This window comes from Nomascus leucogenys, chromosome 7b (assembly GCF_006542625.1).
Source record: "Nomascus leucogenys isolate Asia chromosome 7b, Asia_NLE_v1, whole genome shotgun sequence".
Taxonomy (NCBI): domain Eukaryota; kingdom Metazoa; phylum Chordata; class Mammalia; order Primates; family Hylobatidae; genus Nomascus; species Nomascus leucogenys.
In genome coordinates this window covers 50,143,796-50,160,250 of record NC_044387.1, presented here as the reverse complement: position 1 = coordinate 50,160,250, position 16,455 = coordinate 50,143,796, and the positions used below count along the sequence as shown (strand labels likewise).

Genomic DNA, 16,455 nt, shown 5'->3' with positions numbered 1-16,455 from the left:
GGCTGGTCAGTGCTCTCGATTTTATTCTGACATAACAGGACTTTGTGTAGTCACCACCTGAGTCCTATATTGTGAACAGCCAGGGAGCCACAGACAGATTCATCCCTGAGGAACCCACTAGAATGTGAAGTCTTCCCTGGGCTCATGAAAAAAAGACCCAGGGAGCTGCCTGGCCTTGCCCTGATGGAGAGGGCAGTGGACAGAACAACGGGGAGTAAGGGGTGCCTCTGAGATGCTCTGGTCACCTTGTCACACAAAGGTGTTGTACAATGTCGCACCATGGACACTACGGGGCGCCTGCGTACCATTCCTGAGAAGATTGGGTGTGATGAGAGCAGGACCAGCGCCACCTGTCCTGCTTGGTGCCCTATGCTTAGGACTCACCGATGTGAAGTCTCCGCCCCCTGGGACCACACGGCCCCACCCCTGACATCCTTAGGCAGAGAAGCTTTACCCAGGGCCCAGGGTGGGATCAGGAAGCTGGAGGGTCTGATTTGCATGGATGGACCCTCCTTCTCTCAGAGTATAAAGAGGGGCAGGGAGAGACTTGGGGAAGCTCTGCTTCAGCTGTGAGCACAGAAGGCAGGACTCAGGACAATCTTCATCATGATCTGCTCCCCTCTCCTCCTCGCCCTTCTCATTCACTGCACAGGTGCCCAGACCCAGGGTCAGGGGAGGGGTCCTGGAAGCTCATGAGGCCCTGCTTTCTCCTTCTCTCTCTAGAGCAAGAATCACCATGTCTGTGTTTCTCCCACTTCCAGGGTCCTGGGCCCAGTCTGCGCTGACGCAGCCGCCCTCAGTGTCTGCGGCCCCAGGACAGAAGGTCACCATCTCTTGCTCCGGAAGCAGATCCGATATCGGGAATTATGCAGTATCATGGTACCAGCAGCTCCCAGGAACAGCCCCCAAACTCCTCATCTATGAAAATAATAAGCGACCCTCAGGGATTTCTGACCGATTCTCTGGCTCCAAGTCTGGCACGTCAGCCTCCCTGGGCGTCACTGGACTCCAGACTGGGGATGAGGCCAATTATTACTGCTTAGCCTGGGATAGCAGCCTGAGTGCTTGCACAGTGCTCCAGGCCGATGGGGAACTGAGACAAGAACCCTCTTCCTCCTCCGCCAGGAGGGTGAGCGCCGGCAGCTGCTGCTCATGCCTGACCTGTAGCTTCTGCTGCTGCAGCTTCCCCCATGGGCCTCGGGGCAGCCAGGCCCCTGCCTAGGAGTAGAGGCTCCACCACTTTTGTCCTCAGAGTCAGGAACAGGGACCCCAGGAAACAGAATATCCTGCTCCTGCAGCTTGGGACACAAGGGTCTCTGCACTGAAATCGTGGGTTGAGGGGGCAGGTCCAGCTGTGTCTTCACAGACCTTCCTGTGTCTGCCCATGGTGTGGGGAGGGGGGAGGGGGTGTGGGCTTTTGAGCGTCACTAGAGGACTGAGGGAGCAGAGGTGCTCCCCAAGACCTGGACTCCTTCCCTCGCCCTCCTCCCATCACTCTCCTCACTGCAGCTATGGCCAGGGAGGGCTCAGGGCTACTTGAGGACCTTGCTCAGCCCAGGGCCTCCATCCCAGGCATTGTCTCCAAACTCTGTAAGGGCTGCCTCTGAATCTGTGGAAACACTTATTTCTATGTGCCCAGGACTGGGTTAGAGGGCACCAACCCCACCCCTTGCAAACTGCTCCTCACCTCTCAGTTCCCCAATGAGGAGAAGAAAGAGTTAGACATCAGAAGCCTACCCAAGGCTCCCCTCTCTCCTCTCTCCCAGTCTCCCCCTGGCTTCCTCCTTCCACAGAAATAAAGAGGAGGCAGCCACAGAGGGCAAGGGGAGGCCCAGGCATTATACCAGGCAGCAGAGCCAGCCAGTCCCCCTAGATGATGAGGGAGGTGGTGAAGGTGTCTGGAACCAGAAAATAGTGAGGACCCTCTCACTAAATTGAGGAGGGGTGGCAGAAACTGAGGCTCAGATGGTGGACCAGATCTCCTAAGCCATCTTCTCATTTCTTCTTGTGTTCCAGTTTGGGTAAGAATAGGATAAAAAAAAGTCTGAAGAGGTTCCTTTCCTCAGATAAGAATTCATTGAGGATTATTGCCCACTCAGGCATTGAGGGGAGGCTGAGCCTCACTCTCGGGCTGAAAGAATTGGGGGCTTTCAAGGGAATTTGATTGTACTGAAGCTCCCAGACTCCGACATCTAAGACTTATGCCCTCGTACCAGAGCCCAGCACTGATACCAAAATGGATGAAGGTTGATAGATAATCCTAGCATATTCTAGCTGACACTGACTTGTGGAAAAGAGAATCAAGTTAAAATATTGACGTGATAAGGTGGCATCGCAGAGTGAGGAGAGGAGAGCTTGGGTGGGGGAGGGTAGAGGAGCCATTACAGGGTTGGACAAGGAGGACACAGAATCTGAGGTACGTTTGTGAGGAAAACTCCAGATGCTTCAAAGAAGATGGAAAAGGAGGTAGGCAGTGTGAAGGCCGTGGGACCAGCTCTGGTCACCGGGAGAGAGTGGTCAGATTTAGCACCAGTGTCTGGGGAGGAGGGACTGAAGCCCGGGGAAGGGGAGAGGCTCAAGGCCGGCCTTAGGACCTGAGTGGGGCACAGTGATCACAGTGCTGGGGGGTTCTTCAAGTGCAAGGAGGATGCAGGAAGGCTTGAGCTCATTGTCACAATGAAAACTTAGAGAACAGATCCCCAGCCTTGTTCAAAAGTGTCACAGGACTTTTTCCTCTCCACATGGCAACGGGGAGAGGAAAACTTATCTCTGAGATATATAAGATGTTAGTTCTCCATAACCTCTCCTGTCCCCTGGCTGAATTCCTATTTGGAAACAAAATGACTCTCCAGTTTTACATATGACATCCTCACTTAAAAAAGTTCCAGAATGCGAAAGATCTGCCCTCCCTGACCCACTGGTGAGGAATCTCAGCCTTCAGGACAACCGGACTAAATCATTCATGCCGTCTCCCATGACAGCATCATGGGGAACAGGGGGCCTATCTTGTGGGTTTGGACCACACACTGCCTGTCCCTAACATTGCAGCTGGGGACACTTACATGCTGAACTCATGGCTGGGAGATCTGGGGTCCAGACATGACAGGAAAAGGAAAAAGACCAGGAGCTCTGCCTCAGTAGCCCCACTGTGTGACTCACTCTACCCTCCACCCTCATCTTCAGTTCATGATGGGTGTTGTCTTGTGAAAACTGAGAGCCGGGCTGGAACACAAGCAAGAGAGTCTCTGACTCACAAATCTCCATCGTGGGCTCTCTGGCCTTTCTGATATTCTTTCTGCAGATCTATTCTGGGCCAGGACACATCCACGCTCATCAAGGAGGCATTGATAGGAGAATGAGGTAGCCTCAAGAGAGACAAGAAGCAGATAAGCACCCTCATATTGGCCTCCTAAGCTCAGAGGAGGAAAAAAAAAGGAAAAGAAGTTCAAGAAGCCACACTAGAAGCCACTGATCACCATCACCTCCGCACCTGTCCTCCATCTGCCCCTCTTTCAAGTGAGGGCCAGACTCAGGGGACAGCACCTGCACCTCCGCCTCTGTCCACACACTGCATAGGGAGCCTCCTTCTGCTCTCATCTCAAGGCGACTGCTCTGCCAGGTCAGCCCTGTCACTGCTGAGAGTCTTCCCTTGGTCCTGGTCAGAGGGTCTGGGATCAGCAGCAACCTGGCTTTGATTCAGCTGTGACCCCGCCCCTTCAGGTCACAAAGCCAACGATTAAATCCTAACTGAACTCTCCTAGATTTCTCAAACCTTAGATTCTCCTTCTCAGTGTCCTTCTAGAAAGTGCCACCGCTACCAAATAATTCCATATTATTTCCTCAGGTCTAGAGCTATTTGATTTCCAAAATTCTATACTCACTCTTCTGTTCTCATTCCCGGTCATGGCCCATTTTCCACTCAGCAGCTAATGATGCCAACCATGTATCTACAACCCATTGTCACAAAAAAAAGAAAAAGAGAGATGGGAGGGTTCCTTAGATAAATACAGGGTTAGCAAAGAAAAGTTTCATTACCTCTTAAGAATTACTCCAAGATCTAAGAAAATTAATTCCAGAGCTTCAAGAGTTTACGCCTCAGAAACAACAGCACGAATACATTAGGTAGTGAATGTTCTTGGTCTTCTCAATGAAGAACGTCTGAAAGGTTCAGAGTATACGTTTCAAAAAGATAAGTGCGTAACTTTCACAAAAATGTAGTATTAACTTATGTCATCAATTTTAATTGATATATATATTTCTAGAAAAAAAAGTAGTATGATGGTAAAAGAAATGTAAAAAAGCCTTTGTAAAACACAGTGCTTACCGTCCACCAGGATAGCACCTGTGAAGCAGATTTTCTTTGCTGAAGATACACTGTCTTTTAGAATAACAGCAAGATAGTTTGAATTTGTCTTCTCTCACAGCAATCTAAAAATTAACATGATCCCATTTCTATGAAATATCTAGAAATATTCCTGTACATGTGGACATTCCCATCGCACACCCCCCATCCAGGCTTTCCTAAACTGGCATCTCCTCTTCTTCTGCCCATGTTCTCCCCCTCTCCACGCCTCTCCTGCAGACACGTGACTCCTCCCTGCCTTCCTCTCCAGTAGCCCCAGCACATCAGGCCCAACCAGTGAACAAGCTCCTGGACTTGGGGAACAAAAGTGCCTCTTCTTGGATTTCTAAGGACTTGCCCTGCCAGGGTGTCTTTCCCAATCACAATCTCTCCTTCCCGGGAGTCCACTTCTCCTAGATCCTGTTATTTATCTAATGTTACTCATCTGTATCTACTTGGTGAACTTCCCTACATCTTCCCCTGAACCCCAGGAATCTTCAGCTCATGCCCACATTCCCTTGGTTATCCTGTCCCTTCTTCCTTCTTCCCCTGTGAGCCCACCTAGTCGAGGGCTCTTCTCAGACCCTGGAGTGCAGCAGGGACTTCTCTGGTCTCTGCCCCAGGGATTAAGGGGGTGGAAGAGAGGACTCCTCTGCCCTTCCTATGCCTGTGTTTTCATCAGGGTCAGCTGCACAAGGTAGGGATTAGGCTGTCTAGATCAACATGCCATTTCCAACACTGAGCTCTATGCCCAGCCAAAGATACGTGCTCAGTAACTATTTGACAGAGACCTACCTCTTATCACATGGGCCACATTATACTGGGCCCAGGATGGGGCTGAACTGGGAGAGGTAGCTGTGAACCTGCTCCTGTCTCTGTTCTCACCCTAAGAGCTGATGGGGCATCCACCAGGAAGAGCATTCCTGGGCAGGGAGGGGGTCATGGGCAGCCTTGTCCTGTATGTGAGACACAGCTTAGCCCAGTCACAAGATCCCGATGACTATGACTGCAATTCTGGGGAAGTAGAGGGTGAAGATTGACCAGAATGACCCTCTGGGAATGTGCCCTCGGCATCCTAGAAGGAAGAACTCTCTTTCTACTCAGCGCTGCAGGATCCACAGAGGAAGGAGAGCTCTGGCCACCAGGGAGGAGCCACATGAGAGGACCAGGTGCCCCCACATGTGAGAAAGTGAGTCCATGAAAGTCAGTCCCTGCTCTGGGTTTGATTCTGGCCTGTGAGGACATTGTATAGTCACCACCTGAGTCCTCTGCAATAAACAGTGAGAGCGCCACGGATAGATTCACTCTTGAGGAGCCCAGAAATTGGGAGGACTGCCCTGAGGTCACAGGGAGGAAACACAGGCACCACCTGGCCTGGCCTTGAGCGGGGGCAGTGGACAGAACAGCGTGGAGGCAGCATTGTCTCTGAGAGGCTCTGGTCACCTTGTCATACCATGGTTTGTCTTGGTCTGGACACCAGGGGGCGCTCGGGGGCCATTCTTGAGAAGACATTTTGATCAGAGCAGAACCAGCCACCTGCCCTGCCTAGTGTCCTCTGCTCAGGGCTCACAGCTGCGTCCTTTACACCCCCGGTACCACACAGTCCCACCCCTGCCACCCCCTGACATCCTCAGGCATAGCGGCCTGACCCAGGGCCCAGGGTGGGATTAGAAAGCTGGGGCTCTGATTTGCATGGGTGGACCCTCCCACTCTCCGAGTATGAAGAGGGGCAGGGAGAGATTTGGGGAAGCTCTGCTTCAGCTGTGGGCACAGGAGGCAGCACTCAGGACAACTTCCAGCATGGCCTGCTCTCCTCTCCTCCTCGCTCTCCTCGCTCACTGCACAGGTGACTGGATACAGGGCCGGGGAGGGGCCCTGGGAAGCCTATGGATTCTTGCTTTCTCCTGTTGTCTCTAGAAGCCGAATAATGATGCCTGTGTCTCTCCCACTTCCAGGGTCCTGGGCCCAGTCTGTGCTGACGCAGCCGCCCTCAGTGTCTGGGTCCCCAGGGCAGAGGGTCACCATCTTCTGCACTGGGAGCAGCTCCAACATCGGAGAGGGTTATTATGTACACTGGTACCAGCAGCTCCCAGGAACGGCCCCCAAACTCCTCATCTATGAAAATAATAAGCGACCCTCAGGGATTTCTGACCGATTCTCTGGCTCCAAGTCTGGCACCTCAGCCTCCCTGGCCATCGCTGGACTCCAGACTGGGGATGAGGCTGATTATTACTGCCAGTCCTATGACAGCAGCCTGAGTGCTGACACAGTGCTCCAGGCCCAGGGGGAACTGAGACAAGAACCCACTTCCTCCGCTACCAGGAGGGTGAGCGCCGGCAGCTGCTGCTCAGGCCTGGCCTGTGGCTTCTGCGGCTGCAGCTTCCCTCATGGTCCCAGGGGCATCCAGGGCCCTGCCTGGGAGTGGAGGCTCCCCCTCCCCTTCTGTCCTCAGAATCAGGAACAGGGAATCCAGGAAGCAGAATATCCCTCTCCCTTAACTTGGGACACAGGGTCTCTACACTGAAGTCCTGGGCTCAGGTGGCAGGTCCAGTTGTGTCATCTCAGACCCACCTCTGATGGGGAACCCATGTATTCATTATTCTCCTTTCCCCAATTTCAGGAGTTTCCAGAGTGGTGTCTTCCTCTCTCTGCTCCTCAGTGTGAGTCCCTGTGTTTCTTTTCTCCCGAGCCTATTCTTTTTTTTTTTTTTTTAACAAAACTCCTTTCATGAAGGAAAAATGCACACCTAATAAAACAGCTGGATTTATAGCATTAAATTAGGCCCATTTTTGCATTTTTCTGGATCTTTGAAAATATCACCACCACTGAGCTATGCAAACTCTGACTAACCCCAGCAGCCATTCATGATGCTTTGTCATCTCCTTCACTCCCCGAATGCCCTCCTGGGCAGCCAGGAATCTGCCTTTGCCACTACTGTATGGTTTCCATTTTCTGAAACTTACTAGTGTTATCAAACACTATCTTCCCATTTGTTCAAGCTTCTTTCACTCTGCACACTTCTTTTGAGATTCTCCCTGCTGTTGCTGGATTGCATCCCATTCTCCAGTGGGCTCATTACAACCTTTGAGAGTCCTAGGACATTTTTTTCTTATTCTATTTATTTACTTATTTATTTTAAAGTTTGAATTCATTGTCCATCAAATCAAACTCTACGGGTGATGTTCATCTAAGGTGACAGGAGTCAGTGAGGTCTTGTCAGGATTCTTGCTTCTTCATCTCTTGCCTCTAATCCTTTCTATAATGGGAGAGTTTCTTATCTTTTTTAAGTTTTTCTATTTATTATTTTATTTTGGCTTTTAAGGCTTTTAGTGTTTTTTTAAATTTTTTTATTTCAATAGGTTTTTGGGGGAACAGATGTTGTTTTGTTACATAAATACGTTTGTTAGCAGTGATTTCTGGGATTTTGGTGCACTCATCACCCAAGCAGGGAACACTGCACCCAATGTGTAGTCTTTTGTCCCTCACCCCGTCCCACCCTTTCTCCTGAGTCCCCAAAGTCCGTTGTGTCATTCTTATGCCTTTGTGTCCTCACAGCTTAGCTCCCATTTACGAGTGAAAACATATGATGTTTGCTTTTTTATTCCTGAGTGAATTCACTTATAATGATAGTCTCCATTCCATCCAGGTTTCTGTTAATGCCATTATTTCATTCCTTTTTAAGGCTGAGTAGTGGTATATATATATATATATATATATATATATATATACATATCTCACATTTGCTTCATCCACTCATTGATTGATGAGCATTTGGGTTGGTTCTATGTTTTTGCGATTGCAAATTGTGGTGCTATAAACATGAGTGTTCAAGTATCTTTTTCATATAATGACTTCTTTTCCTCTTGGTAGATACCTGGTAGTGAGATTGCTGGATCAAACGGTAGATCTACTTTTAGTTCTTTAATGAATCTCCACACTCTTTTCCATAGTGGTTGTACTAGTTTACATTCCCACCAACAGTGTAAAGGGGTTCCCTTTTCGCCATATCCATGCCAGCATCAATTATTTTAATTTTTTTTATTATGCCATTCTTGAGGGAGTAAGGTGCTATTGCATTGTGGCTTTGATTTTCATTTCCCTAATTGTTAGTGATCTTGAGCATTTTGCCATAGGCTTGTTAGCCATTTGTATCTTCTTTTGAGAATTGTCTATTCATGTCTTTAGCCCACTTTTTGATGGGATTGTTTGTTTTTTTCTTGCTGATTAGTTTGAGTTCTTTGTAGGTTCTGGATATTAATACTTTATTAGATGTATAGATTGGGAAGATTTTCTTTCACTCTGTGGGTTGTCAGTTAACTCTGCTGATTGTTTATTTTGCTGTGCAGAGGCTATTTCATTTAATTCAGTCCCATCTATTTATCTTTGTTTTTAATGCATTTGATTTTGGATTCTTTGTTATAAAGTCTTTGCTTAAGCCAATGTCTAGAGGGGTTTTGTCAATGTTATCTTCTAGAATTTCTAAGGTTTCATGTCTTAGATTTAAGTCTTTGACCAATCTTGTGTTAGTTTTGTATAAGATGAGAGGTGAGGATCCATTTTCATTCTTCTATGTGTGACTTGCCTATTATCTCAGCACCATTTGTTGAATATCGTCTCCTTTTCCCACTTTATGTTTTTGTTTGCTTTGTCAAAGATCAGTTAGCTCTAAGTATTTTGCTTCATTTCTGCATTCTCTATTCTGTTACTTTGGTCTATGTGCCTATTTTTATGCCAGTACCATGCTGTTTTGGTCATTATGGCTTTATAGCATAGTTTGAAGTCAGGTAATGTGATGCTTCCAGATTTGTTATTTTTGTGTAGACTTGTTTTGGCTACATGGGCTCTTTCTTGGTTCCATATGAATTTTAGTTCTATGAAGTTCTGTGAAGAATGATGGTGGTATTTTGATGGAAATTGCATTAAACTTGTAGATTGTTTTGACAGTATGGTCATTTTCACAATATTCATTCTATACATCCGTGAGCATAAAATGCATTTCCATTTGTGTCATCTGTGATTTCTTTCAGCAGTGTTTTGCAGCTTTCCTTGTAGAGGTCTTTCACTTTCTTGGTTAGGTATATTTCTAAGTATTTTATTTTTTTGGCAGCTATTGTAAAAGGGGTTGAGTTCTTGCTTTGATTCTCACCTTGGTTCCTGTTGTTGTTGTATAGCACTGCTACTGATTTGTGTCCATTAATTTTGTATCCTAAAACTTGCTGAATTCTTTCACTAGTTCTAGAAGCATTTGGGGTGAGTCTTCAGGGTTTTCTAGGTATACAATCATATTATCAGCAAACAGTCACAGTTTGACTTCCCCCTTATCAATTTGGATATCCCTGATTTCTTTCTCTTGTCTGATTGCTCTGGCTAAGACTTCCAGTACTACGTTGAATAGAAGTGGTGAAAGTGAGCATCCTTTTGTTGTTCCACTTCTCAGGGGAAATGCTTTTAACTTTTCCCCATTGAGTATAATGTTGGCTGTGGGTTTGCCACAGATGGCTTTTGTTGCCATAAGTTATGGTCCCTTCTATGCTGATTTTGCTGAGAGTTTGAATCATAAAAGATGCTGGATTTCATCAGATGCCTTTTCTGCATCTATTAAGATAATCATGTGATTTTGTGTTTTAATTCTGTTTGTATGGTGTATCACATTTATCAACTTGTGGATGTTAAACCATCTCTGCATTCCTGGTATAAAAGCAATTTGATCATGGTAGATTATCTTTAAGACAGCTGTTGGATTTGGGTAGCTAGTATTTTGTTGAGGATTTTTGCATCTAGGTTCATCAGAAACATTGGTCTGTAGTTTATTTTTCTGTTATGTCCTCCCTGGGTTTGGTATCAGAATAATTCTGACTTCACAGAATGATTTAGAAAGGATTCCCATTTTCTCTATCCTGTTAATAGCATCAGAAGGATTGGTACCAGTTCTTCTTTGAATATCTAATTGAATTCAGCTGTGAATCCATCTGGTCCTGGATTTTTTGTTGTTTGCAATTTTTTTTATTACCATTTCAGTCTAGCTGCTTGTTATTGGTCTGTTCAGAGTTTCTACATCTTCCTGGTTTAACCTAGCAGTGTTGTATATTTCCAGGAGTTCATCCATCTCCTTTAAGATTTCTAGTTTATGTACATAAAAGAGTTCATAGTAGCCTTTAATGATCTTTTGTATTTCTGTGGTATCAATAGTAATATCTCCCGCTTCATTTCTAATTGAGCTTACGTGGATCTTCTCTCTTCTTTTCTTGGTTAATCTCGCTAATGGTCTGCCAATTTTATTTATTTTTTCAAAGAACCAGCTTTTTGTTTCATTTATCTTTTGTATTTTTTTTTGTTTCGATTTCATTGAGTTCTGCTCTGATCTTCGTTATTTCTTTTCTTTTCCTGGGTTTGGGTTTGGGTTTGGATTGTTGTGGTTTCTCCAGTTCTGTGAGGGGTGACCTTAGATTGTCTACTTGTGCTCTTTCAGACTTTTTGATGTAGGTATTTAATGCTATAAACTGTCCTGTTAGCACCACTTATGCTGTATCCCAGAGCTTTTGATAGGTTGCATTAAGATTTAGAACAACTGCAATCTTACTATCAATCAGCAGCTTTTTAATTCCTGAGGATGTGACCTCATTTAATCCTGACAACAGCTTTATTATTGCTTTTCGGGCAGTAGCCCCTGATTGAAGTGGTAGTGCTTTGTGGCCTGGAGGTAAGGTTCTAAAATTTATCAAATATTAAATTGGTGCACAAGTAATTGCAGGTTTTACAAATAAAAGTAATGGCAAAACCCACAAGGACTTGTACACCAACGTGATATAAACACTGGAGGTCAGTTAAATTTGAATTCAGGAAAAACAATGATAAAGAATCAGTATGTGTATCACCCACATAATATTGTTCAATTGTAATACAAACAACTGGGTGCCCTGCATTTTATCTGGAAACTCCACACAGTGTTCACAGCTTGAAAGAGGTAAAGCTGGGGCAGGCCTGCCCTTCCCGATGCCAGGTCTAGGTGCTTAACATCAAAGACAGAGCTTCTCTAAGACAGCTACCCTCAAGTGAGCATGTCAGTTGGCACTAAATACATATGATATGATCCTCAGCCAATGATCCCTACTCACTTCCCTAATTCTTGCTATTATCCTTTAAGTTTGCAGACTCAGGGCCTCCCCCGAAATTGCTGCAGCCTGAGTTCTGGACCTGGGACCTCATGTCCTGTCACAACCAGATGCAAAGGGGCTCTTTAGTCCCTACACAGAATGGCTTCAGCCAGGAGAGCATAAGTAACATGTAAGATTAGAAGAGCTCAGAGGGGCTCTCCTTCTGTCTCATGACAGATGAAACTTCAGGGCTCTGATGTTTGTCAGGGAATCTCCTTCAGTGAGGCCAAGATCCTAGGACTTTACTAAAATTAGCAGAGTGGACCAGACAGGCATGTCGTGGTACAGGAATTGTGTTCAGAACAATAAGTGCAGATGCATCTTAACAAGGGCCTTCACGTTCTATCTTTGGTGAAAAAGGAAATAGACAAAGGCATGGAGAAACTGAAGGACTCGATGGGTCTGGGACTCAGGTAGTGCTGAGTGCTTTGGGCTTGTCCTGGAGTAGTCTGCAGATGATGACAGCTGGGAAGCCAGCCCCTGCTCTGACCTTGTTTCATCTGCCCACTGGATCAGTGGCTGTGTCCTCACAGGAAAGCTGGCTGCAGCCAGACTGGCCTTCTCCATCCCACTTGAGAAATGTATTCAGGTGACTGTCTGGGGTGAGGTTCTACTAAGGGCTTGGGAGATATGAGGAGGGGGCTGATTTGCATGAAAGAACCACTTCACCCCCTTTCCTTCATCTAAAACCCATTAATAGAAACTTCAGGGCCATTCATAGAAGTCCAGCTGGTTTCCTACATTTGTGGGGCATAAAGGATCAATGCCTGATTGATGCCTGATCAATCTAAAGGAAGAGGGGCTATCAGCAGGTAGTGGTCAGAGTGAGAAAGGAACTGACTTTTTTGAGAGCTTCATCAACACAGCCACCAGCTCTGGGACAAATGGGGTGACTGTCTGTAACTGTCACCCCAAATTACCCACAGGACACTGAGCCAGTCCCCCCATTCTATTGCTTCTGATTCTAGTCCACATTCCCCTATTGTCCCTAAACACGTTGCCCACGTCTGAGTCCAGGGTGGCAGGGATACCTCCATCCCAGTGAACATCTACAGAGAGCCTCTTCTGTTCCCCTCCCGCCTCATGCAGGTTACTACTGTTGTGGGTCTGGTGGAGTGGCCCCTGGAGAACACAAGGTATCCCTTCCTCTCAAAAGCCAGGCATGTAATAGACATGGTTTGAGTTGATGTAGAGCAGAGTGGCTCATCCAGATGCAAAGCAGAAGACCTTGGCTACAGAAAATTATTTCACAAAATTCCACACCCTTTCATGACAAAAACACTCGATGAACTATAAATAGAAGGAAACTATCTCAACATAGTAAAGACCATCTATGAAACTCCCATAGCTAACATCATATAAAAGCTAAATAACCAAAGATATTTTCTGTAATATCAGGAACAAACCAAGGATGCATACTTTCACATCTTCAATTCCAAATATTATTGGAAGACCTAGGCAGAGCATTTAGCCTAGAAAAAGAAATAAACAGAATAAAAACTAGAAATAAAAGTATAAAATCATCTCTGTTTTCAGATGACATAATGTCATATGTAGAATGCCATTAAAAGACCCAGAAAATAATTCTGAAAGAATGATTAAGTGAATTTGGTAATGGTTCAGGATACAAAATCACCACTTAAGAACATCTCATGGCTAGGCATGGTGGCTGACGCCTATAATCCCAACACTAGGGAGGCTGAGGTGGGAGAATTGCTTGGGGGTCAACAGTTCAAGAACAGCATGAGCGACAAAGCAAGAACCTGTCTCTACCAAAAATAAAAAAATAAAAAGGAAGGAAAGTCACTTATATTTCTATACTTAACCAAATAGGACACAACCCAAAATGAAATTAAGAAAACAATTCAAGAGGACCCACAGACCCTCCGAAGGAAGGGGACTGCACCTGCAGGACCCAGGAGACACTGCAAATACTTTGAGTGCCTCAACTGCGGAAGTGGGAAAGGGAGACCCTCCTCTCCCACACACACCCCTACTGGACAATGTGAAGGTCTGTTTGCAGGAGAAGTTCTCAACTTTACCTGGAACGGAGTTAAGTTAGACAGCCAAGCTCAGTGAAATACACAGGTGTAGGAGGTAGCGGGGAGGCCCTGGGAACTCGCTGAATCCCCAAACAACCCATTCCTGCCTGGCACCACAGGGATACATCAGAAGGGAGGACAGAGGAGCAGTGGGTAAAACTCCAGGGGAGAAGGACTTTCCTAGCTGAACTTTGCAACAATTTGAATGGGGTGAGAGGCTTCCTGGCTGGAACTTGGGGTAGGGCACGAATCCAGCTTGCAGACTTCACAGGCAGGAAAAAAACTAAAGCCTTTTTCTTTCACAGCTGGGAGGCAGAAAGCCTCAGGCAAGTTTTCAAGCCCGACTCGCCCTCTGCCTAGAAACAGACTCAGGGCTGTGGTCGGGGGGCACAGTGGGAGTGAGACCGGCCCTTTGGTTTGCATGGAGCTGGGTGAGACCTGTGACAGCTGGCTTTCCCCCACTTCCCTGATGACTTGCATGATTCAGCAGAGAAAACCATAATCCTCCTAGGTACACAACTCCAGGGACCTGGGAATCTCACCCCCATAGCTCACAGCAGCCGCAGCAAGACCCGCCCAAGGAGAGTCTGAGCTCAGACACGCCTAGCCCTGCCCCCACCCGATGGTCCTTCCCTACCCACTTTGGTAGCAGAAGACAAAGAACACAATCTTGGGAGTTCTAGGGCCCCACCCACCACCTGTCCTTCTCCATAATACTACAGCTGGTGCTTTCAAGAAAGCGCCATCTCCTGGCAGGAGGCCAACCAGCACAAAAATAGAGCATTAAACCACAAAAGCTAAGAACCATCACAGAGTCCATTGCACCCTCCGCCACATCCACCAGAACAGGCACTAGTATCCATGGCTGAGAGGCCCATGGATAGTTCACATCACAGGACTCTGTGCAGAAACCACCAGTACCAGCCCAGAGCTGGGTAGACTTGCTGGGGGCTAGACCCAGAAGAGAAACAAAAATCACTGCAGTTCAGCTCACAGGAAGACATCCACAGGAAAAGGGGGAGAGTACTACATCAAGGGAACACCCCGTGAAACAAAAAAAATCTTAACAGCCTTTAGCCCTAGACCTTTCCTCTGACAGAGCCTACCAAAATGAGAAATAACTTGGGGGGAAGAGTGGGAGAGGGGCGAGGAATAAAAGACAACAAACACGGTACAGTGTATACTGCTCGGGTGATGGCTGCACTGGGATCTCACAAATCACCACTAAAGAACTTATTCATGTAACCAAACACCATCTTCCCAATAACTTACAGGGGGAAAAAAAAGAATATTATAACAATGGAATCATATGTAGCCTTTCAGCATTGGCTTTTTTCACGGAGCACAATTTCCTTGAGCTATATCTGAGCTGCATTGTATCAATTATATAGTTTGTTTCTTTTTATTGCTGAGTAATGTTTCATGGTACAGTTGTATCAAGCTTGTTTAACCATTCACCAGTTGAGGAAAATGTGGATTATTTCCAGTTTTTTTGGCTATTGGGAATAAAACTACTATGAACATTCTTATAGATTAAAAAAAAAGAAAACAGTTCAAATTTCATCATTAGAATGAGTAAAATACGGCTGACACGGTATCTCGTGCCCATAATCCCAGCACTTTGGGAGGCTGAGATGGGGGATCATCTGAGGTCAGGAGTTGTTAGAGACCAGCCTGGCCAATATGGTGAAACCCTGTCTCTACTAAAAAAAAAGATAAAAAAAATTAGCTGGGTGGGTGGCACACTCAGTGATTGCAGCTACTCATGAGGCTGAGGCACAATAATCACTTGAACCCAGGAGACAGAGTTTGCAGTGAGAGGAGATGGTGCCACTGTGCTATAACCTAGGTGACACAGTGAGACCCTGTCCCAAATAAATAAATAAATGTAAAATACTTAAGAATAAACTTAAGAAGGTAAAACACTTGCACATTGAAAACAATAAAACATTGCTAAAAGAAATTGAAGAATACACAAATAAATGGAAAGACGTTTTTGGTTATGAATTGGAAAACTCAATATTGTTAAGATACCAGTAGAAACCAAAATAAAACATACTATAGAGTCATCGCAATCTTTATCAAAATTCCAATACTGCTTGGTGCAAGAATAGATATAATTCTAAAATTTGTGTAGAATATCAAGATACCCAAAATAGCCAAAATAATCTTGTAAAAGAAGAACAGTGTTGGAATCCTGACACTTCCTGATTTCAAAGCATACTAAAAAGATACACTAATCAAAACAGAATGGTACATATAGACAGACATACAGACAAACAGAATAGAATTGAGTGCCTTGGAGAAAACTCTCAGTTATATGGCCAAATGATTTTCAACAAGCTTGCCAAGACCATTCAGTGGGGGAAAGAACAATCTTTTTAACAAATGCTGTTGAGAAAACTGGATATCCACATGCAATCTGGAAGTGAATCAAAGACGCAAATGGAAGAGCTACAACTAAATCTTAAAAGAAAACATTGGGAAGAAGGTCCATAACATAGGGTTTGGAAATGATTTCTTGGATATGACACAAAAAAGACAAGGAAAACATAGAAAAAGAAGAATATAGATAAATTGGATTTCATCAAATTGTAAAACTTATGTGCATCAAAGGACACTACCAACAGAGTGAAAATGCAAATAATAGAATGGGAAAGATTGTTACAAACTTTATATCTGATAAGGCATCCAAGCTATAGAAAGAACTTCTACAACTCAATAGTAACAACAAAAATAGGAATAACCCGAATAAAACAAGGACAAAGGACTTGAGTAGATATTACTACAAAAAAAAGATCTATGAATGTCCAATAAGTACATGAAAAGATGTTCAGCATCACCAATTATTAGTACACTGCAAATCAAATCACAATAATATACAACTCTATACCCATTAGGATGGCATTAACCAAAT

General features: G+C 45.3%; 2 gene segments (V, D, J or C); both read left to right on the top strand.

Moving 5' to 3' along the window:
• Positions 1-576: 576 nt before the first annotated feature.
• On the top strand, positions 577-1,222 carry LOC100580700. The segment is given in 2 exon segments: positions 577-652; positions 762-1,222. Coding segments are annotated over 2 exon segments (507 nt in total).
• Positions 1,223-6,097: 4,875 nt separating this feature from the next.
• On the top strand, positions 6,098-6,866 carry LOC100589708. The segment is given in 2 exon segments: positions 6,098-6,188; positions 6,298-6,866. Coding segments are annotated over 2 exon segments (615 nt in total).
• The last annotated feature ends 9,589 nt before the right edge of the window (positions 6,867-16,455 follow it).